Raw genomic sequence first — 24,861 nt, forward strand, 5'->3', positions numbered from 1 at the left:
TTGAGTGAGACCATTCCCCTAGATGAAGACCAACCCCATTCATGAATGGTCTCAGGGTGCTTTACTGTTGGCATAATACAGTACTCGTGGTAGCGCTCAATTTTTCTTCACTGGACACTCATTCATAAAGATGTCCCAAACAATCTGAAGATGTCCCTGAGTCTTTGCATAAAGTTGATGCATTTGTCAATAATAGTTTAAAAATTTGAGATGCGTATAACTGTACTTTTGCATATGACTAGAAGGTCGAAAAACACTCAAGCAGCAAAGTTTGTGAAAAACAAAATTTGCGCGAATCTCAAAACTTTTGGTCACGACTTTAGAATTAAATCGCAGAGAAGTGAAACAAGCAAAAGGAAGAAAGAAGCAAGAGAACAGTAACTAAACTAAGCTTCATGAAGTAGGAAAAGTCCTTGTTTACACATTTGCCATTTCCTTTGAATCTACTCCTGGCTTTTTCTCATAAAACTGCATAAAATGCAGAGAAACCACCCTAATATTGCCTTCATTAAAACAAAAAAATCAATTCATATTCAATGTAATTTTCCAGAATTGACATGACACCTCCATGGCTAACCTCAAAATGTAATATGAAGGTTAACATAGCTTAAACATTCAAAGGTTTACAAATGATAAAAGGTGACTACACATTTACTGACAGTATAAGGATGAACACTACCAATCACTGGGAAACAAGCCACAGTCACCAATTAGAAGTTGAAATTGAATGTGTTTGTTTCTTGAAGAAACTGTTTAGATGTTCTTTCTTCGTTACCAAAGTTCAGCTCTACACATTTGCTGAAACACATTAAACTTTTAAAAACTTAAATCTGCCGAACACAGCAAAGTACACAGTAAAATAAATTACACTAATTTAATTAGATCTACTGAGGTATTCATCTTTATATTATGTTATTTATTATATACAGAAACTCCTATTTAATAGGCCTAAAAAAAAGCCACAAATCAAATGAAAGACAGAATAAAAGAACATGTGAAACACTTTAAGAAAGTCTTCTTTCATACTAATGCCCAAATATTCGTCTTACTCAGCCCTAGTTGGAAAGGGCATTTAAGGTGACCTCCTCGAAGATAATAAGAGATATTATATTAAAGCAGGAACAGGGAAAATGTATTTCAGGTTTCTGCCTCATTAATAAAATAGAGAGTTTCATGACTGCGGCTGAACCACTGATCTACCTCTATGTAATATATAAAAATCATTCAAGACAAGCAAACACCATCATTTCAATTGTACAAATATACAAATAAAGTATATAAAAATGCAACTATTCTGCATCCATAAGTGGCCATGTAAGAATCACTTTTAATAATGCGATGAAATTGGAAATAGAAATTCTATATAAAAGGGATCGTAAACGGCCTTAAAGAATAACTTTTTCATTTGATTACCCTTTTGGCATTGCAATATTATTAATTTTTGTAATATGCTTCATTATTTTATCTTGCTTCCTTCTCTCGAAAAAACTATGCTGCAGTGTTCCAATGCTCAATTTATGCTGCTTTGGGGTTTATTTTCAACTGATACTCAGCAAAAATCCATATACTAAATTCAAACAGTCTGTGTACAGGTCTATCCCCTGTCTGAGCCTCTCTAGTCCCAACTCCATATTCAGGCCCAGGAATTCCCTTGCATCAGCTGTTTGAATATAGGTGTACTGTATATATATATATATATATATATATATATATATATATATATATATATATATATATACACTAGCTATTGAACCCGTTCTACGCCCGGGTGGCGAGCATTTATATTGGTATATGGTCTCCATCCTGGTATGTGCTGCTCCCATCTTGCTCTCCCATCCTGTCATGTGCTGCTCCATCCTGCGCCCCCATCCTGTCATGTGCTGCTCCACCATGTCATGTGCTGCTCCATCCTGCATCCCCATCCTGTCATGTGCTGCTCCACCGTGTCATGTGCTGCTCCATTGTGTGCCCCATCCTGTAATGTGCTGCTCCACCGTGTCATGTGCTGCTCCATCCTGCATCCCCATCCTGTCATGTGCTCCCATCCTGCGCCCCCATCCTCTCACGTGCTGCTCCATCCTGCGCCCCCATCATTGCGGGCGGCTGTGCGGAGTGCAGGCAGCTGTGCAGAGTGCGGGCGGCTGTGCGGAGTGCGGGCGGCTGTGCGGAGTGCGGGCGGCTGTGCGGTGTGCGGGCGGCTGTGCTGAGTGCGGGCGGCTGTGCGTGGCGCTGCTGGGTGCGGGCGGCTGTGGGTGACTGTGCTGGGTGCAGCGGCTGTGTGTGGCTGTGGGCAGCGGCTGTGGGCGGCTGTGCTGGGTGCGGCGGCTGTGCGTGGCTGTGCTGGGTGCGGCGGTTATGCTGGGTGCGGCGGCTGTGGGTGGCTGTGCGTGGCTCTAGGCGGCCGTGCGTGGCTGTGGGCGGCTGTGCGTGGCTGTGCTGGGTGCGGCGGCTGTGCTGGGTGCGGTGGCTGTGCTGGGTGCGGCGGCTGTGCGTGGCTGTGCTGGGTGCAGCGGCTGTGCTGGGTGCGGCGGCTGTGCTGGGTGCGGCGGCTGTGCGTGGCTGTAGGCGGCTGTGCTGGGTGCGGTGGCTGTGCTGAGTGCGGCGGCTGTGCTGAGTGCGGGCGGCTGTATGTGGCGCGGCTGTGTGTGGCTGTGCTGGGTGCGGGCGGCTGTGGGTGGCTGTGCTGGGTGCGGCGGCTGTGGACGGCTGTGCTGGGTGCGGTGGCTGTGCTGGGTGCGGCGGCTGTGCTGGGTGCGGCGGCTGTGCGTGGCTGTAGGCGGCTGTGTGTGGCTGTAGGCGGCTGTGCGTGGCTGTGCTGGGTGCGGCGGCTGTGGACGGCTGTGCTGGGTGCGGTGGCTGTGCTGGGTGCGGCGGCTGTGTGTGGCTGTGGGCGGCTGTGCGTAGCTGTGGGCGGCTGTGCGTGGCTGTGCTGGGTGCGGCGGCTGTGCTCGGTGCGGCGGCTGTGCTGGGTGCGGCGGCTGTGCGTGGCTGTGCTGGTTGCGGTGGCTGTACTGGGTGCGGCGGCTGTGTGTGGCTGTGGGCGGCTGTGCGTGGCTGTGGGCGGCTGTGCGTGGCTGTGCTGGGTGCGGCGGCTGTGGACGGCTGTGCTGAGTGCGGCGGCTGTGCTGGGTGCGGCGGCTGTGCGTGGCTGTGCTGGGTGCGGCGGCTGTGCTGGGTGCGGTGGCTGTGCTGGGTGCGGCGGCTGTGCGTGGCTGTGGGCGGCTGTGCTGGGTGCGGCGGCTGTGCTGGGTGCGGCGGCTGTGCTGGGTGCGGTGGCTGTGCGTGGCTGTAGGCGCCTGTGCGTGGCTGTAGGCGGCTGTGCTGGGTGCGGCGGCTGTGCTGGGTGCGGTGGCTGTGGTGGTTGCGGTGGCTGTGGGTGGCTGCGCGTGGCTGTGCTGGGTGCGGCGGCTGTACTGGGTGCGGCGGCTGTGGGCGGCTGTGCGTGGCTGTGCTGGGTGCAACGGCTGTGCTGGGTGCGGCGGCTGTGGACGTAAGTGGCGTAAGTAACAAATAGCTGTGGCATGAAGTGCCACAGCCTCATGGCACAGCAATTTGTTACTTGCGGAGGGTGAGTATACTTACATGTCCCGTTCCACCGACGCCATTCCGGGCCATGAATATCCCCTTGCTCCCGGAATCGGCGCCTGCGCAGTCCATGCTTTCCGGCGCCATTTTCTTGAAGACACATTGCAGTGTGTCTTCAAGAAAATGGCGCCGGAAAGCGCGGACTGCGCAGGCGCCTTTTCCGGCACCAGGAGGACAGATTTTCTGTGTCCTCCTGGTGCCGGAAAAGGCGCCTGCGCAGTCCGCGCTTTCCGGCGCCATTTTCTTGAAGACACACTGCAATGTGTCTTCAAGAAAATGGCGCCGGAAAGCGCGGACTGCGCAGGCGCCGATTCCGGGAGCAGGGGGATATTCATGGCCCGGAATGGCGTCGGTGGAACGGGACAGGTAAGTATACTCACCCTCCGCCTCCTGGCTCATCCCTGTTTCTCTGTTGGAGATCGCGGTGTGCGTTCAGCGCTTACGCATACCGCGATCTCATGGGAGCGTCGCTCTGTGGGGTCCAGACTGCGCCGGCGCTTGCGCAGTCTATAAAGGCTTCGGACAGAGTGACGCTCCCAGCGTTATATTATAGATATATATATATATATATATATATATATATATATATAGTGTATTGCTGAGAAGCAGTTGAAAGGTGCTTCTAAAAGGAGCATGACCTGGGCATTGAAACATCACAACTGCAGTGTTTGGGAGAGATATTACAAACCTCACAACTTTTCAGTGCCTTGAGCATAATTAAAATTAAGGTTAAGTTACTCTTTCAAGAAACACCCAAGTAAAACTGTTCTATTCCTGAGTAATGCACTGAATGCTAAAGGCCTTTACTAGGTTAAAGCACAGCATGTAAGCTTGAGGATTATTCTGTTATTTTTAGGGCTGCAGAGTATACAGTCCTATGTATGTACAGGGGCTTCTCTCAAAATTGGAATATCATCAAAAAGTTAATTTATTTCAGATCTTCAATACGAAAAGTGAAACTCATATATTATATAGAGTCACTACAAACAGAGTGATCTATTGCAAGTGTTTATTTCTGTTAATGTTGATGATTAAGGGTTATAGCCAATGAAAACTCAAAAGTCATTATCTCCGTAAATCAGAATAATTTATAACACCAACTTTAAAAATTATTTTAAAATCCGAAATATTGGCCTACTGAAATGTATGTTCAGTAAATGCACTCAATACTTGGTCGTGGCTCGTGGCACTGCTGAGGTGTTATGGAAGCCCAGGTTGCTTTGATAGCCACCTTCAGCTTGTCTGCATTGTGGGGTCTGGTGTCGCTTATCTTTCTCTTGACAATACCACATAGATTACACAGGTCAACAAAAAAAAATTTTTTTTCTGGTGTCCAAAATATTTTAATGAATTTGGGGTATTTTTGGGGTGCTGATTCTGAATATGCTATCAGTTTTGCCAGATTGGCTCAAGTTTTTGACATTTTTGGTATCTTATTTATAGCACTTGTTGGTAAATGCGACGCATCATCTCAACTGAGCAGTTCTCAATATAGTTTTGTGTTAATTAGTGTTCTAAAAGTTTGTTCATAGCTTGATTTTTGCACTAACTTTATGTTGTTGTCTGTTTTCCAGTGAAAAGCATGAACTCATCAAGAAGAAGTTGTCTTAACGATCCAGACTCATTCTGTTACATTTGTGGTGAATACACACTGCCAAAACATAGAACAAACATAACAGACTTCGTAAAAAAAGTGTATTTTGCCTATTTTGGGGTTATGCTTGGGGACCAAGACAAGTTTTGGGCACCACACATAGTGTGCAAAGCATGTATCGAATTATTACGAAAATGGAGCAAAGGACAAAGAAAAAGCTTCAAATTTGGTGTTCCAATGGTGTGGAGAGAGCCAAAAAATCATCATGATGACTGCTATTTCTGTGCAGTGCAAGTGCAAGGATTCAATAAGCATAAGAAACGAAAATGGGAGTAACATGGAATCTGCAAGAAGGCCTGTCCCTCATTGTGAAGATGTGCCTGTACCTGTGTTTGCCATAAATAACAGTCATCATGATGATTTTTTGGCTCTCTCCACACCATTGGAACACCAAATTTGAAGCTTTTTCTTTGTCCTTTGCTCCATTTTCGTAATAATTCGATACATGCTTTGCACACTATGTGTGGTGCCCAAAACTTGTCTTGGTCCCCAAGCATAACCCCAAAATAGGCAAAATACACTTTTTTTTTACGAAGTCTGTTATGTTTCTTCTATGTTTTGGCAGTGTGTATTCACCACAAATGTAACAGAATGAGTCTGGATCGTTAAGACAACTTCTTCTTGATGAGTTCATGCTTTTCACTGGAAAACAGACAACAACATAAAGTTAGTGCAAAAATCAAGCTATGAACAAACTTTTAGAACACTAATTAACACAAAACTATATTGAGAACTGCTCAGTTCAAGTACTAATCCAAAGAAATTAATGAGATGATGCGTCGCATTTACCAACAAGTGCTATAAATAAGATACCAAAAATCTCAAAAACTTGAGCCAATCTGGCAAAACTGATGACATATTCAGAATCAGCACCCCAAAAATACCCTAAATTCGATGAAATATCTTTGGCACCAAAAATGCTGTTGACCAGTGTTATCTATGGGGTTAAGGTCAAGCGAGTTTGCTGCCAATCAAGAACAGTGATCATTTGTTTTTAAACCAGGTATTGGTACTTTTGGCAGTGTCGACAGGTGCCAAGTCCTGCTGGAGAATGAAATGTCCATCTCCAAAAAGCTTGTCGGCAGAGGGAAGCATGAAGTGCTCTAAAATTTCCTGGTAGATGTTTGCACTGACTTTGGTCTTGATAAAACACAGTGGACCTACACAAGCAGATGCAATGGCTCCCAAAACCATCACAGATTGTGGAAACTTCACACTAGACCTCATGCAGCTTGGATTGTGTGCCTCTCCACTCTTCCTCCAGACTCTGGGACCTTGATTTCCAAGGTCTAGGGTGGTTTCCATAATCAGTGATGGTTTGGGGAGCCAGATCATCACGGACAAAAAAAAATCATACCAAGTAGAGTCATAAAAGAGCGTTTTCCACTTTTAATGTCATCTATAATTTGTACAATTCAATTGAAAAAAAAACCCCCTGAAATCTCTAAGAGTGGAAAAAAAAATTAATGAACCAGCATAATGCAGTTGCATAAATATGCACACCCTTAAACTAATACTTTACTGGAGTTCCCTTTGAATTTATGACATCATTCAGTCTATCAGAATGGCACATCTAGAAATGGCAATCTTTGCCCTCTCTTCCTTGCAGTAGTGCTCCAAAAATGTCAGATTGTGAGGGCATCTCCTGTGCACATCCCCCTTCACTTCTGTGTGCCCCTCACCACAAATCCTACTTCAGACCCTCTTTAAATAAGATCTGTAGAGTACTGAATGCCATTGCTTGTCATGAATTTCATGAGTGTTCAGCACGCCCTATCCCACCCCAGCTACAGCACAACCCATTTTGGCGGAGCTGGGTGACACTGGTGTGAAGATGCCAGAAGACCATGGATCCTACCAATCCTTTAAATCAATAGACTTCTTGCCCAGGAGAGTCATACCTAATAGAAATGGTTTCCTTCCAGATAAAAGTCGCCTTCCCAAGGTCTGTGGGCACAAAACAAATTGACCAATCTGTAGACTAAGTACCTTCATTTTAGAAGTATATTTTATATAGAAGTAATACTTCATTCTGTTAGGAGGTGTAGGTCGGATTTTTGTTTCTTTGCAGTAAACACACACTAAAGATTATTGGAATTTAGTCATAATTGACAACTCTCCTTTAACAAAATAGGTAAATGCCTTGAAAATAATTTTGATTATAGGCACCATTCTGACCCTAATAACCTGGCCTTACCTATAGCACTGAGCCAGGTAATAACTTAAAGGGCCACTGTCACCCCCCTCCAGCCGTTATAAACTAAAAGAGCCACCTTGTGCAGCAGTAATGCTGCATTCTAACAAGGTGGCTCTTTTAGTTTTTGGTTCAAGTATTCCGAAAATAAAGCGTTTTTAAACTTAGTCAAAATACCTGTCTTTAGACAGGGAGGCGGGTCCTCACTCCCCAGCTTCAACCGCTACTCTGCCGTCACTCCAATCTTCAGTGGCTTTCGGCGCCGCCCCCTCAGCGCTGTTTACGCTTCAAAACCGGCGCCTGCGCTGTGTACTACTGTGCTGCGCAGGCGCAGTGAGCTCTGGCCATTTGACGTCACAGCCAGGCTTGCAGACTGCGCGGCCGCCCTGCTTGTGAATCCCAGCCCCGCACTCTGCATAATGCATAACACAGTGCGGGGCTGGGATTCCAAAGGTGGGTGGCCACACTGCCCGCACAGGCGCAGTCTGCAAGCCTGGCTGGGACGTCAGACGGCCAGAGCTTACTGCGCCTGCGCAGCACAGTAGTACACAGCGCAGGCGCCGGTTTTGAAGCGTAAACAGCGCTGAGGGGGCGGCGCCGAAAGCCACTGAAGAGTGGAGTGACGGCAGAGTAGCGGTTGAAGCTGGGGAGTGAGGACCCGCCTCCCTGTCTAAAGACAGGTATTTTGACTAAGTTTAAAAACGCTTTATTTTCGGAATACTTGAACCAAAAACTAAAAGAGCCACCTTGTTAGAATGCAGCATTACTGCTGCACAAGGTGGCTCTTTTAGTTTATAACGGCTGGAGGGGGGTGACAGTGGCCCTTTAAAACAATTCATTGTACTCTTCTCAGAAGTAATCTTCTCATTAGCGAGCACCCACTCTGGACCTCTATTGCTGAATCTATACAAAAAGTGTAAAATATGTATTATAAAAGTGCTAAATATCAGTAATAATATTAAAGGGGTTGTCTCTGAGTGTGTCCTTCACTTCTGATAACCTGGACAATTGGTTTTGCAGGGAAATGTCAAGGTCAGCCAGGTGGCCACGGTAGGGGAAATATAATATTATATGCCGGATGAATGAAATAGAAGGATGGAACAAATATGTTTACCGTCATTAAAAATGTTTCTACATAGCATTCCATTCCAAACAGATGATATACAGAAAAGTTCTCGTGTTCATTCAAGATTAATGCAATAATTAAGATTACCCTATTTATCTACCCCTGAGGAACAAATGATTGGTAATTTAACGTGAAAATTGTTCACTTCTGGGAATCAATGCAAAATAAATAATATGTAAAGCTTCCAATATTGTGCTCAGTCAACTGCTTTCATATGATATTTAAATAGTTATTACCAATCATTAGTGAATTTGACAATTACAAAAGAACTTTTAAGGACATGGATAGCTTAGTTATAATAATTAATTATTATCTAATATCAACAGACATTTATTTAATCATGGTCACAGCATGAGTCAACCGAAAAGTATAATTCTTCATCAAGCAAAAGTAAAACTAATAATATGGTACATTTTTTTCAAAGTTAATAAAAGGCGCTGTCTTTTTCTGCAAGCCTGATGTGGAACAATGCAAAGTACAGTCTTGCATAAAGACTTAAAATAAAAAGAAATAAATGGTTCAGTGTACAGTCTCACTCAAGGTCAGTGTAAAACTTCACCATCCTGAACCTGCCATATAATGGCCCATTTTAGAATAGAAAGGTTTAGTGGCATAGAAGAGTATAGCCTATAACTTGGCAGAAACATAAGGATAGCGGAACACAGGATTTGAGGTAAACCTCCTGGATTATCATTAAACTCATCAATACACACTTGTAATGGATTAAGTGATAACGTCAGGTTTTCTATGACCACTGTTGAAGAGAACCTCTATAGCTAAAGTTGCAAACCAGTCAACGGCAGTTCAAGCTCCAATTTAAACCTTATCTGCATCCTCCATAGAGTTTGAGTCCACTTTGGTAGACTGCAGAACAGATCTACTCTGAGGAAAGGAGGACACAGCCCAGGTAAAGGCAGCAGCCATCAATGTTCCTGACTAAGGAGCCAGATATCCTATACCAGTGATGGCGAACATTTTAGGGAATGAGTACCCAAACTGAAACCCAAAACCCACTTATTTATGGCGAAGTGCCAAAACGGCAATTTAACCTGAATGCTGAGGTTTTAGTGTAGAAGAAAACTTTTATGGACAGCAAGAAGGGCAGCAGAGAGCAGGTAGGGACAGCAGAGAACAGCCAGAGATGGGCGCAACAGTACCAGACTGCAGATATAAAGGGATATGTTCCCTATCCTGGTATATCATCCCCCCATCCTTGTTTATGCCACCCATCCTGGTATATGAATCCATCATCCTGGTATATGAATCCCCTGTCCTTGTGGTATATGCTCCCTCCATCCTTGTATATGCTCCCAAATCCATATGTTTCCCCAATTCAAGTATATGCTCCCCGAATTCATGTACATGCTCCCTCAATTGATGTATATGCTCCTCCAATCCATGTATATGCTACCTCAAAGCAAGTATATGCGCCTCCATTCTTGCATATGGTCCCACAAATTCATGTACAGTGGGGCAAAAAAGTATTTAGTCAGTCAGCAATAGTGCAAGTTCCACCACTTAAAAAGATGAGAGGCGTCTGTAATTTACATCATAGGTAGATCTCAACTATGGGAGACAAACTGAGAAAAAAAAATCCAGAAAATCACATTGTCTGTTTTTTTTATCATTTTATTTGCATATTATGGTGGAAAATAAGTATTTGGTCAGAAACAAAATTTCATCTCAATACTTTGTAATATATCCTTTGTTGGCAATGACAGAGGTCAAACGTTTTCTGTAAGTCTTCACAAGGTTGCCACACACTGTTGTTGGTATGTTGGCCCATTCCTCCATGCAGATCTCCTCTAGAGCAGTGATGTTTTTGGCTTTTCGCTTGGCAACACGGACTTTCAACTCCCTCCAAAGGTTTTCTATAGGGTTGAGATCTGGAGACTGGCTAGGCCACTCCAGGACCTTGAAATGCTTCTTACGAAGCCACTCTTTCGTTGCCCTGGCGGTGTGCTTTGGATCATTGTCATGTTGAAAGACATGTTTCATCTTCAATGCCCTTGCTGATGGAAGGAGGCTTGCACTCAAAATCTCACGATACATGGCCCCATTCATTCTTTCATGTACCCGGATCAGTCGTCCTGGCCCCTTTGCATAGAAACAGCCCCAAAGCATGATGTTTCCACCACCATGCTTTACAGTAGGTATGGTGCTTGATGGATGCAACTCAGTATTCTTTTTCCTCCAAACACGACAAGTTGTGTTTCTACCAAACAGTTCCAGTTTGGTTTCATCAGACCATAGGACATTCTCCCAAAACTCCTCTGGATCATCCAAATGCTCTCTAGCAAACTTCAGACGGGCCCGGACATGTACTGGCTTAAGCAGTGGGACACGTCTGGCACTGCAGGATCTGTCCATGGTGGCGTAGTGTGTTACTTATGGTAGGCCTTGTTACATTGGTCCCAGCTCTCTGCAGTTCATTCACTAGGTCCCCCCGCGTGGATTTTTGCTCACCGTTCTTGTGATCATTCTGACCCCACGGGGTGGGATTTTGCGTGGAGCCCCAGATCGAGGGAGATTATCAGTGGTCTTGAATGTCTTCCATTTTCTAATTATTGCTCCCACTGTTGATTTCTTCACTCCAAGCTGGTTGGCTATTGCAGATTCAGTCTTCCCAGCCTGGTGCAGGGCTACAATTTTGTTTCTGGTGTCCTTTGACAGCTCTTTGGTCTTCACCATAGTGGAGTTTGGAGTCAGACTGTTTGAGGGTGTGCACAGGTGTCTTTTTATACTGATAACAAGTTTAAACAGGTGCCATTACTACAGGTAATGAGTGGAGGAAAGAGGAGACTCTTAAAGAAGAAGTTACAGGTCTGTGAGAGCCAGAAATCTTGATTGTTTGTTTCTGACCAAATACTTATTTTCCACCATAATATGCAAATAAAATGATAAAAAAACAGACAATGTGATTTTCTGGATTTTTTTTCTCAGTTTGTCTCCCATAGTTGAGGTCTACCTATGATGTAAATTACAGACGCCTCTCATCTTTTTAAGTGGTGGAACTTGCACTATTGCTGACTGACTAAATACTTTTTTGCCCCACTGTATATGCCCCCCATCTTAGTATATGCTCCCTCATCCATGTATATGTACCCTATCCTGCTGGCACCGCTGTTGTTCAACGCATAGAAAAAAACCACAATAAACACTCCTAGTCACCTTCAGTCCTCTCTCCCACCGCGCAGTCTTCTGAAGCCAGCAGTTGACTTCAGCATCCAAGCAAGAGCGACTGAGGCGCATGACGTCAATGACAAGTGCCCAGTCACGTGTACGCCGACGTCAGCTGCTTGACTCTCATTGGCCAGGAGTGGGTATTGATGCGCACAGATCCAGCAAGTTTGAGCGCTGCAATACACTTCAGCTGGATGTGTGTCCGAGGACACAGATTCAGCTGAAGTAGGAGCTGGCGTCGTATGCCGCAGGGAGGGCTCTGCGTGCCCTCTCTATAGCACGCGTGCCATAGGTTTGCCCCACCTCTGTCCTTTAGGCTTGGGATTTTGTGGTAAGTGGGCTAAGCTGAATTGCAACACCAAGGCAGGCACCCACGCCACCACTACAGGATACTAGTAAACATGGAGCTAGAGGTGAAGCCACCTTTGACAACTATTCTTGAAGGCACACTGTTTGGGACTTATTTTGGGGGGCACTGTGGGCATCATACAACATCATTGGCATTGTTAACGGCACTGAGCTGGGCATTAGTTACTGTCATGATGATTGTCCACAATAATTTTCTAAAACAATATTTGTGAGATTAATATGGGGCAGCATATGAAGCATTGTATACGATACTGGGATTTTTTTTTTTTTTTTTTTTACTTAAATGCATTAATTTTGAGCAAAAATAATATTTGCAATTATGTTTCATTAAAAGTTTTCTACCATTTGGCTTATAAAGCTGTAGGTTTCCCTGTACCTTGCTGGCTGCAGAATGAGATTAAAGAATCACTCCCTATAATTTATTTCCCTTAAGCCTGTGTAAATGTTAGTGCATGAGAGAATCAACGACCATGTGACCCTGGCTTAAAAGCCACTACTCGGTCAGAGAGTGCAGTGTGACCAGGAGAGTCTGAATCGCCGCCACATGACTCGACTCCGAAGAGGAGCAGAGCGGCACTGGACACTGGAGAAGATGGCCATCATTTACCAAACTGTTTATACAAGTTCACCGTACTACAGATGTGCACTGAACCATCAGTAATAGATCAATTAGTACGCATAGGTTGCCAATGTTCCAAGCAGATAAGATCCTGTTTCAACAGGATGATGCACTGCTGAGAACAATGATTTTGTGAGCAAGCCGAAAGATCATTTCACCCAACGAACAATTGCTTCGCTCGTTCGTTGGGTGATCGATAGGCTTAGACTTTAGACTTCATGATTATCAAGAAACGTGTTCCTGGGGCTCATTCACGATAATCGCACCAATGTAAATGCATTTTAGTGAACCAATTCTGCAGTCACAAGGAGACAGTGCAACAAAGAGGGTATAAAAGACAAATGGTGCAACATTTGTCATGAAACCCAATTTAACCCCTTCGTGACCGGAGGTATTTTCATTTTTGCGTTTTCACTTTTTGCTCCCCTTCTTCCCAGAGTCATAACTTTTTATTTTTTGGTCAAAATGGCAATGTGAGGGCTTGTTTTTTTGCAGGACAAGTTGTACTTTTGAATGACACCATTGGTTTTAACCTATCGTGCACTGGAAAATGGGAAAGAAATTCAAAGTACGATGAAATTGCAAAAAAGTGCAATTCCACAGTTGTTTTTTGTTTTTTATTATGTTAACTAAATGCTAAAACTGACCTGCCATTACAATTCTAGAGGTCATTACGAGTTCATAAACATCTCTAGGTTCTTTTTTATTTAAGTGTTGAAAAAAAATCCAAACTTTGGTAAAAAAAAAAAAAAAAAAAATTGCGCCATTTTCTGATACCTGTAGCAGTTTCATTTTTCGTGATCTGGGCTGGGTGAGGTCTTAGCCCACTGAGCTGACGTTTTTATTGATACCATTTTGATGTAGATGCAATCTTTTGATCGCCTGTTATTGCATCTTATTGAAATGTAGTGGCGACCAAAAAACCGTAATTCTGACATTTTCAATTTTTTTCTGGTAACGCCGTTTAGCAATAAGGTTAATTATTTTTTTATATTGATAGATCGGGCGATTCTGAACGTGGCGATACCAAATATGTGTATATTTGATTTTTTTTATTGTTTTATTTTTAATGGGGCGAAAGGGGGGTGATTTGAACTTTTATATTTTTTTAAAAACATTTTTCTTTTACTTTTTGCATGCTTCAATAGTCTCCATGGGAGACAAGAAGCTGCAAGTGAGCAGATCACCTGTGTGTAGCAGAAATTCTCACTAGCTTTGAGCACCGACCACAGGGAGGCGTTAATAGCAATCCGGCTATGGCAATCATAGAGGTCTCCTGGAGACCTCTTGGTTGTCATGCCAACCCATTGGTGACTCACGATCATGTGACAGGGTCACCGATGGGCGGGATTTCCCGGCGTGTTTCCAGTAAGCATGAGTTAAATGCCGCTGTCAGAGATCGACAGCGGCATTTAACAGCTGACGTGGATTGCGGTTCGGCTGTTAGAGGCACATGTCAGCTGTTCAAAACATCTGACATGTGCCGGGAAATATGTGGGCTCAGCGCCAGAGCCCACATCAAGGGGAGGGATTCTGATGTGGAAATACTATAACGCCCAACGTCGGAAAGGTGTTACACAATTATTTTTAGCACAAAACTCATTTGTTAAAGTAAAAAAAATATATATGGTCTCCAAAAGGTGTCCATATCCTTGTATGCATGCATGTTGACTGAGTAAAAATAGGCTAGTGAATGATGCGCTCCTCCCAGTCCACAATCTTAAATGTAAAAGTATATTCAGCCTCTTCTCCATTTTTTACATGAAATTTACAATCCCTTCGAGCTAACAGATTATCTTAAGATGCTTCTGTTTAATTTTAAGCAAAGTGAAAAGAAATCTGCTTTAAAAAAAAAAAAAGTTTTCAGACATGATAAAGATCAGCTTAGTTTCTGTCATTTTCATCTGAGGTGTCTTAAGGCCCCGTCACACATAGCGACGCTGCAGCGATACAGACAACGATGCCGATCGCTGCAGCGTCGCTGTTTAGTCGCTGTGTGGTCGCTGGAGAGCTGTCACACAGACCGCTCTCCAGCGACCAACCATGCCGAGATCCCCGGGTAACCAGGGTAATCATCGGGTTGCTAAGCGCAGGACCGCGCTTAGTAACACGATGTTTACCCTGGTTACCAGTGTAAAATGTAAAATAACAAACACTACATACTCACCTTCGCGTCCCCCGGCGTCCGCTTCCTGCACTGACTGAGCGCCGGCCCTAACAGCAGAGCGGTGACGTCACCGCTGTGCTGTACTTTCACTTTACGGCCGGCAGTCAGTCAGTGCGGGAAGCGGACGGCAAGGGACCTGACGGACACCGGAATGTGAGTATGTACTGTTTTTTTTTTTTTACATTTACGATGGTAACCAGGGTAAACATCGGGTTACTAAGCGCGGCCCTGCGCTTAGTAACCCGATGTTTACCCTGGTTACCAGTGAAGACATCGCTGAATCCGTGTCACACACACCGATTCAGCGATGTCAGCGGGACCTCAACGACTAAAAAAAGGTCCAGGCCATTCCGACACGACCAGCGATCTCACAGCAGGGGCCTGGTCGCTGCTACGTGTCAAACATAGCGAGATCGCTACTGAGGTCGCTGTTGCGTCACAAAACTTGTGACTCAGCAGCGATCTCGCTAGCGATCTCGCTATGTGAGACGGGGCCTTTAGCCACATGGTGAAATTGCCGAGTCAGCAGCACACATCTAAGAGTATAGAAAGGTGTAAACATGTAAAGCAGCTCTCATCTGCTAGAGCTAGTATGCAAAGTCAAGCACATGTAAAGGTGACCTAGATGGTGCAGAGAATGTTTCAAACTAGAGACATGTTCTGTCCATTCTAATAATGACAGTGTGGTTCGAATTAGGCATTAAAGTTTACTACTATTAGTGTTTTGGTTTTTGCTGTGTTATAGCACCATCTAGCGGTGGTTAAATTTATAACCTGTGTCTTAGTAATAATTAGAGTGTTGCATTGTGGGATTGTACCAAGGTATCCTGGGAAAGAGAGACTCCATTACTTTCTGTGTACTTCCTGGGACACACGTGTTCATTGCTGTGCTGAACTATCTCACTTACTTGCCATCCTGGTTAAGTTTATCCAGTAAGATTGTTATCTCTGTTCTTCAAATTTAGTGTTGTACAGAATGTGATCTACTGTATAGCAGCTAGTACTTAGGAAATCTATTATCAGTGACTTACTGTATGTAGTTGTATACCAGTTGCATCATACTGTATGCTTTCTCTGTTAGTTGCAGCCGTGCTATTATTATACCCAATACTTATCCATATCATTTGTATTCTTATAGTTTTACCGCGCTCATGTTTACCAATAAACAAGTTAGACTACAGAGAACAGTCTGCTTATTTGGGAGACAGAAGTGGTTTATGCCGTATGTCGGACCACACATCGTATCAACGTGTATGAAGACAGAACAAGACAACTCGTTAGCATGTTAAGAAAAAATATTTCAGAAACTGCATTGGGTGAAATTTTAATCGTTGCTTTTAATTGGAAAATGGTGAAAAAAAACCAAACAAGGCACATATAACACTTTACAACAAACTGTAATGGTATAAAAAAAAGTGAAGATAATTTGTTAGCTCTTCTGACCAGAGCATTTTTTTTTTTTTTAAACTCCGCTTCGGCCTGTTCCCTTGTTGCTCTTCCTGGAAATGCAGAAATACAATGGCAACTGGGAATTGCTAATACTACTGTAAATTATACATTTTTCCTACACAAACAAAAGAATACAGCAGCACACTGTAAGAACCAAGATGTATGCAAACATATAACACATTAAATTTGACCTGCATCACAGTTCAGTATGTTCAATGTTTGCATACATCTTCGCGCTTACAGGGTGCTGCTGTATTCTTTTGTTTGTATATTATGCAGTTGTTGCAGCTTGCACCTGTTTACACTTGCTTTATTCTGATCGGAGGAGCTGGTCAGTTTATTTATTTATTTTTGTAGTATACTATTGGAGGTGGTGACTGCCTCCTTTTCTCAGTACTCTTGCCATCAGCCAAAAGCTAATTTTGATTATTGCTAAATCCTATCTGCCCTTTGTATTTGTAGGCTTTAAGCTCGGGAGAGGCATGATAATAGGTCAGGGTGGGCTCTCATAAATTGCCAATAAGTACTTTCATTTTTACAAGTATAGTCTATATAGCAATAATACAACTCAAACTTCATGTGTTCAATGTTTGCATACATCTTGGCACTTATAGGTTGCTGCTATACTCTCGTTTGTATTTTTCCTACAGTCTGGCACTATCTAATCAGTGCTAATAATGTTTTTTTAACCGTGTAAAGGCAATTTATTCATTGTTTAACAGGATAGATTACAATGGAAGAGGAACAGCACAACTTTGAGTTTACTTTGTAAGTTATTTGTATCTTCAATAAACTCAGAAGTAACATGTGGCATTTATAAATTTAGAGAAATTCTTATAGAGCTGAATATGTGAGCAATAGCCAATGTAGAGATCCCATTTTTCACGTAAACATAACATAGGGGATTCAAGGATGGCAGAAACTCTTTCTTTATTCAATTCTTATTAACAACACATTTCTGGGTATAAGTCCCTCTTCATCAGGTTTAAAAGACAGCGAATACACATATAAACTCATGATCCATACGAATTACCAAGGCCGGCTTCCCCTGTGAGGCGTTCAATGTCAAAGAGAATGCCAGGACACTAGAAGCACTTGACCTAAGAGTTCCTAATATACTCTATAAAGTTGTGTTTATTCCCTAGAATAACCCATAAAGGTGGGCCTCACCAACCTTGAATAAATAAACCATTTCTATTGTTCTTTCTAACCCAATCCCTATTTATGACTTTAGAACATCAACTAGTATGATCTATGTGTGGTGTTCATAGTCATAGTGGTTTCCAGAGATCAGACAAAATTGGTTCACAGGTAGGCATTGCTGCTAAACCAAAAAAGATTTACAAATGTATTGGAGGTCCCTCAGTCTTTATTCACAGGGCTGTACTGGTGATGTCCTGTCTACAACATATGACCACTAGAGCCAATCTCTGGTCTCTGCAGTGATGCTGATGTAGATGGCAGTGATTTGCTGCAGCGGGTCATACGTTGCAAATAGGACAACACCGCGGCAGCCCTATAAACAAAGGGCAGCACGGAGCAGAAGAGACGGTGCTGGAGTAGCACGGGCTTCAACAGGGTAAACATTGCTTATTTCTCTATTGCTTTACTTAGCTTTGTCACAATTTTTCTAATCCTGGACAACTCCAGTGATATAGTCAAGTATGGTCTGTTACTACAGCCTGCTAAGAACATTAATATATATTCGCATGCTTGCTGACCAGCATACAAGATGTATTTGCGCCTTACCTCCTAAATTCATCCCAGCCTGGAGACACTTCTGTAATCGGCATGCAGGACAATTTTTCCTCCGAATCTTGTCAATAATGCAGTCATTCCTTCCTGCACAGAGATAGCTGTGCTGCCCTGAAAATACACAAAAAGGAATTATTTTCCATCTCATCACTTTCACACTTTAAGTACACGCATTTGTTTGTAAATCTTAACATCAAGATTAATATGATTAAAAAAGATGAAGCAGTCAAAACTGATGAGGAATGTGGTGACATCGAAACAAGAACTTGGACACAGAACAGAAAAACAGACATTGATGGATACAGTGAGGATTGTACTGAAATATATATGTTCAAAAGATTGTAATTTACAAAATAAGTTTCATTTACATCTCATACCAGGATGTCATTCACTGTGCGACTATCTCAATTATCTCTCTCACTTTCAATAGGATAAAAACACACAATGAACATCTAAATAGCACACATGCGGGGCAAACAATAATCTAGAAAAGCAGCATTATAGAGAGATGACATGTAGGTACTCAGGGGAGCCTTGTGATATTCTATACTGAATACATCTACATAATAGATGTATGGATTGCCGTGCAATGTGTTTATTCCAATACAGCCCAAGAACATTATCAGAATGAACCACAGTGTAATAGGTTGTCAGTACCAACCCTGGGAATTATCTGTTCACCAAGCCCTACATTGCCACCGATCCTGGAGAAAATATTTTCCACTTAAATGGGTATAAATCACATACATTATGTGAATCTCCAGAAAACGGCTTTAAACATTAAGGTAAATATGTCAAAAACATGATTATTTCTAGAACCTTACAAATACTTTGTGAAATGCAATTCCATATTTGAAAGTTCATAGAAGTTAAATATAAAGTAAATGATTAATTTATAATACAATGTCATCATTAGGCTCAAAATTCAGGGCAGATACATTTATAAAGATATGTTTACTGTGCGGATTCACTGTAGTGTTGTACGACTCTCCAGATCACTGGCATAAAAGTAGCTTAGGTGCTTGCTGTACATTGTTTTAAGCTTCATTCAGACATCTGTGATTTTTAACATACACAAAAAGTGGTACAAGTGTCACTAGTATTTTGGATCAGTGTATCATCAGTGTTTTTCACGTATTAATTAATACATTTACAAAGATTGTCCTATCATTTGCAATAATAGCATCCATGTGCTATCAGTGATTCTCACAGACTCATAGGGTATGTTCCCACGATCAGGAACTAGGAGCGCTTTGGACGTGAAACATGTTCGCAGCATAAAAAGCGCTGCCTTTTATTGAACACAGGTAAATCCACAAGTGTTCACTGAGCCGTGCGGATTCACTACGTCCAAAATATTCTATCGATGACCTTCCTGTTGCGGAGACTAGCGGAGGGCCTCTGCAATAGTAACTGACATGTTGCAGTCTTGAAAGACACGCTGCATGTCAGTGTCCGCAGGTGATCCACAGGCGACTAGGCACTCATAGTGGACATGGGATTTCTAGAAATTCCATCCGCCATGCTGTAACATCTTGCCGCTGCAGTTTTGATGCAGCGTCAAACCCGCAGCAATTCCTGATCATGGGAACGTACCTATAGACTTGTATTGGTACTTTTCATCCATGATGTTGATAAATGCAGACATGTCGCTCTGATTTTTGAATGGACAAAAAACACAGACATGAGAACAGCCTCATAAGCTATAATTGCTATGTGTACTATCCATAAAAATTAGGGATAGAAAACACTGATGCCTGAAAGAGGCTTTATAACTTATTTTAATGTCTACCAGTATGCAGTTGTGGCTGCGGTATACCAGACTAATATCAAAAGATGTAGATAACAATATGGAGTCATTTTTGGAGAGTCTACTGGAGAGTCTATGATTGATACCATCTTGGGATGGAAGAAAGCCAGGTTGAGTAGTACTAGACCTATGCTTCAGGAAGACTGCAGCTTAGTCTAAGGCATTCAGACATCATTTATTTTACTCCCACGCAAAAAAAATGGTCAGAGTTTCATCAGAATGTCATCAGTGTTTGGTCAGTGTGTCAGTTTTTACCATCAGAGTTTTACTAATTTTTCTCAGATGAAAAAGAAGCAAATGATGAAGGTTTCTTAAACCTTCTCCTATCAATCAGTCTGTAAAAAATGGACAGTATATGGATGACATCCTAGTAGTGTCTGATTTTTTGGAGGAGCCATAGACAAGCATTGGTGACTTAGACATGTCTTCGTGATTTTCTGCAGACCACTTGGTCCGTAATAATACCCAGACATGTGAACAGCTCTATAGACTTTAATAGGTATGAGTTCTATCTGTGAAATCCATGGGCAGAACTCATATGCAAAGAAAATATGGCTGAATGAGCCCTTAGAGGTAATGATTGGGACATCAAAATGTAGAGGACTGGTCAGAAGGTTGGCAGCCCTGATAACCGTAGTATGATCTGGTTGCTTCAGTCCTGTGTTATATAGACATAATTAAATCATGTTGGTTAATAAAGGGCTCAGGTGCGGACTGGGACTGAAATTCAGCCCTGTCTTTTGAAATCACACAGGCCCATGCTGTCCCCGTCCCCAAGCACCAGATGGAATATATTACTAATATTACCCTGGATGGAGATTTACTACATGACCAATATTTCTAGTCATTCCCTTGGCCTGCTGGGATAAGTGATGGAGTTGGCGACTTTGGGCTCCATCACAACTCTTAACAGTATAGGTGTCTAGAGAACACCAATTCTGTTAACAATGTAGCAGACAAGGCGGCCCATGACCAGACAGGCCCTTCTGGCATTTGCCAGAATTGCCAGTCTGGCCCTGAAAGGTCTCATAGGAATAGCAATAACCCTCTTCCTATTTGATAAAAAAGGCTGAGCAGTGAGATAACGCTTAACTGTGATAAATCCTAAAATATGGTGTAAAGAAAACACCGTCCTGAGGTTTGTGTGAAAGCAACACTGGTGTGAGGCCCTGTGAAGTCAACCTTGGCCAGTGAGTGACACTGTTGTGTTCTGGAATAGATGATAACTCCATCTAGAATATACTGCAACCACAAAGCATCTGAGCCTTGTGTGAGATGTAACCATCATGTGTGTTCTGCCACAGCTGTGTGAAAAAAAGGAAAATACATTTACTTTTTCTTTAACCAATAAAGGAAAACTTTTTCTTTAAAGGGGGATCACTCAGGCTACCTTTATACAAAGTCCATTCCTTATTTAACTAAAATTATGAAGCAGCAAACAAGAAAACATAATTTCTGAAGCAGATTGTGTAAAGGCTTTCAGTGAACACCTCCGACTTTTTTCCCACTGTTTCAAATTACATAATCTGCAACTGAATAAACAGGCAGTGGGAGCTCTACTAACGTTTTCAGGCTTATGAACACTACAGGGGTTGGACAAAATAATGGAAACACCTGGAAACATCAACAAAAGTTAGTTTAAGATGGTGTAGGTCCACCTTTTGTGGAAATTACAACCTCAATTCTCCGAGGTATGGATACATACAAGGTGTGAATTGTTTCCAAAGGAATTTTAGCCTATTCTACAGTTAAAACATCCTCCAGTTCTTTGAGCGACGATGGTGGCGGAAATCGACGTCTAACTTGAATCTCTAAAATCGACCATAAATGCTCAATAACGTTGAGGTCTGGGGATTGTGGGGGCCAGATGAGATGCTCAACTTCACTAGAATGTTCCTCATGCCATGCTTTAATGATTCTAGCTGTATGAATTGGTGCATTATCATCCTGAAAGATAGCGTTCCCCTCCGGGAACAGTGCTTGAACCATTGGATGCACTTGGTCGCTCAAAATGCCTAAATAATATCGGCTGTTAATTTTTCCATGAAGGGATATCATTGGCCCGGCGGATCTCCAAGAAATAGCACCCCAGATCATCACAGAACCTCCGCCATGTTTTACGGTTGGGAGAAGGCAGTCTGGATGGAATGCTTCTTTCAGCTGTCTCCAAGCGTACACTCAGCCGGAGGTCGGAAAGAGGGTAAACGATGATTCCTCTGAAAATATCACATGTTTCCACTGCTCGAGGGACCAATTCTGGAGGTTTCTACACCACTCTAAACGCTTGGAAACATTTGTCATTGAGAGCAGCGGTTTTCTAATTGCAGCTCTTCCGTGGAATCCAGATTTGTGCAGCTCCCGATGAACAGTTTTCGTGGAAACTGGGTTCTGTAGGTGTTCATTGAGCTCAGCAGTGATTTTCGGAGCCGTGGTCTTGCGATCCTCTCTCACAATTCGCTTTAGAGTCCGACGGTCTTGCTCAGTCAACTTTGACTTTCGGCCGGACCTGTGCTTTGCTGCAGAGGTTTTTCCTTCTCTTTCAAACGCAGTCATTACTTTGGAGACAGTACCTCTTGACACGCCATGCATTCAGGCACTTTGTGTTACACTAGCGCCTGCCATACGAGCACCAACAATTTGGCCTCTTTGAAAATCCGAGAGGTCTGCCATTGGTATCAGGTTCTCATCAATGTTCTTACAATTATGCAAAACAAACAGTTAATTTACATACACATCACATAACACAAATAATCAACTACAAAACATTACCATATGTCACGGTTTGCATGTTTATCACATGTTCGAAGATTATGATGCCAAAACGTTAGGTGTTTCCATTATTTTGTCCAACCCCTGTATATTGTGATGCTTCTAATACCTGGTGACTAATATAATCTCATTTTGATTTGTCTGCACCAATCTCTGACTACAGAAACTAGAAGTCATTAACCTTACTGGGGTTTACCATGGACAGTTTCTACACTATATCAGCATTCCTCACACTCCCCAGGTCCAATGCTACCTCTCCGCAACTTCTTCAGTGACTGTTTACAGGCTGCAGTGGTGACATCACAGAGCTGCTGCCAATCACTAATTTCAGTGTTAATGTAGACAGCGAAAACCCCTTAAAGGTTCAAAGTAGATAAAAAGTGGCTACAAAAACAAGGACTGAGCATTTTATTATAAGCTCACCAGGTAGAAAACCTATTTGACATGGTACGCAGATACATAAAGGGCAGAGCCTACAAGCCATGGTAAAGGTGAGGCTACAAGGGGTGCTGAATTGGCATTTGCACCAAAAGACACTTGTCTGATTAGAAGACACTAGTATTATAAATGGCAAAGATAGTTGGGGCACACATTTCACACATTGCACTGGGACTTGCTTTTGAATGAATTAAAATAAAAAAATTGCACACCATGCAACCTTGAACTAGCCTCCGTGCCACAAGGGCACAGGAAGTAAAATTTATCCCACTGCATTAAAAGTAACTTGTCGTATGCCTGGATATGAGAAATTTCCAGTTTTCCATAGGATAAAACAGCACAGCTGTGAACACATTTCCAGGAACTGGGAACTATGACATCTTTCATGCATCATCTACCTGGTGAAGATCCTCTCTCCTAATAGTGCAATCTAATACCGGCTTAAAAATCGTTAGCTAGCATTAAAATATTTCAGAAATGTCATAAGAATTCAGGTAGCCCAGTCCACACGTTTGTTTAATATGCATAATATTACCAAATACTGGCATTAGGAGAATATATGCCATTTTGCAGAACAATGACTCACATATTCAGATCTTATCACGGTTGATTGCTTTTTGTCTTTGTTTTGTTTCAATGCAGCATGAACATGCTTACGCTAGAAAAAAGGAGTTTATTATCTAATGTTACAATCTTACCTAATAAGTGACCGATTAAAAAAAAAATAAAGTTACCAAGCAGCAAGAAGTGATGGGCAAGTGGCCAGTAAAATAAACTTGGCTTCGTGACACTACATGGGCGCTGCCCAAATCTGCTTCCTGTCTCATTGAAGTAGCGGAGTAGACGGTAAAACAGAGTTATGTAACTGTTGTGATCTAGCCTTAAAGTAGGACTGCCGTTGCTGGGCAGTTTCTGGAGACTCAGAGAAAAATCCTTAAAAGTCTCGAGGAGGAAATGTTCCACAAAGAAGACTGAAAACAGTTTAATCACTGCACTAATCACTAGTATACAAGGCACATTGATCATTTTCATAAACCCAGCGAGTGTGAGATTAAAGACAAGTTCCAAAATCACTTTTGTGCTATCTAATAAGAGGCTTTTAGCAATGACTTCTTGTATCAGAAACAATAGGGACAGCGGGAGTATTTCTATACAAACTCCACCATGGCTGGCGACATCAATGCGGTCATTATATTGTCACTGTGTGATGTAACTAATTGCTCCTATTTATAATATTTATAAGAGGAAAGAAGGCTAAATAGCAGTGGTTAAACAATCTGACACAAGAAAGTTTTGGAAATGTTATCAGTAATACAGGAATCTTAATACAGACACAACCCAACTTCCAGTTTTTATTTCCTTTTATATATTTTACCCATTTCTCCCTGTAGTTCCCTACTTTTAAAGGTATCTGGTATGATTAGCCACAAAAACAGAAAAATTATTCCTAAAGAAGATTTCAATCCTTACATTAGTGAGGGAGGCAGAGGCATGCAAGACTAGTGGCCGGAACGGTGCCTTGAGCCTTTTGGCCACACCAAGGGTGCGCCGAGTACACTAAATAGCATAGCTGTTGAAACATCAGTTTCTGCTGAACGAAGACATCACCTAAAACACTGAAGGAGAGAAATTTGTAGGGGTTATGTGCCCTACAAGGCTATGTGCTTAGTCTACACTGTCAGCGCTACAAATCCTTCCCATGTCTCAGATATCAATCAGGTTTATCATGTTTAGAGCAGAAAA

At 42.6% G+C, this 24,861-nt stretch overlaps 1 protein-coding gene across 2 annotated transcripts in view; it reads right to left on the bottom strand.

The window, feature by feature from the left end:
• NR3C2 (nuclear receptor subfamily 3 group C member 2) overlaps positions 1-24,861 on the bottom strand; it is a 440,438-nt gene that overhangs the window by 84,097 nt on the left and 331,480 nt on the right. For both annotated transcript variants that reach the window (XM_077279302.1, XM_077279303.1), the window contains exon 4: positions 18,096-18,212. In XM_077279302.1, coding sequence (XP_077135417.1) covers positions 18,096-18,212 — 117 coding nt within the window. The remainder of the gene's footprint in view (positions 1-18,095; positions 18,213-24,861) is intronic.

Source organism: Ranitomeya variabilis, chromosome 1 (assembly GCF_051348905.1).
Source record: "Ranitomeya variabilis isolate aRanVar5 chromosome 1, aRanVar5.hap1, whole genome shotgun sequence".
Lineage (NCBI taxonomy): Eukaryota > Metazoa > Chordata > Amphibia > Anura > Dendrobatidae > Ranitomeya > Ranitomeya variabilis.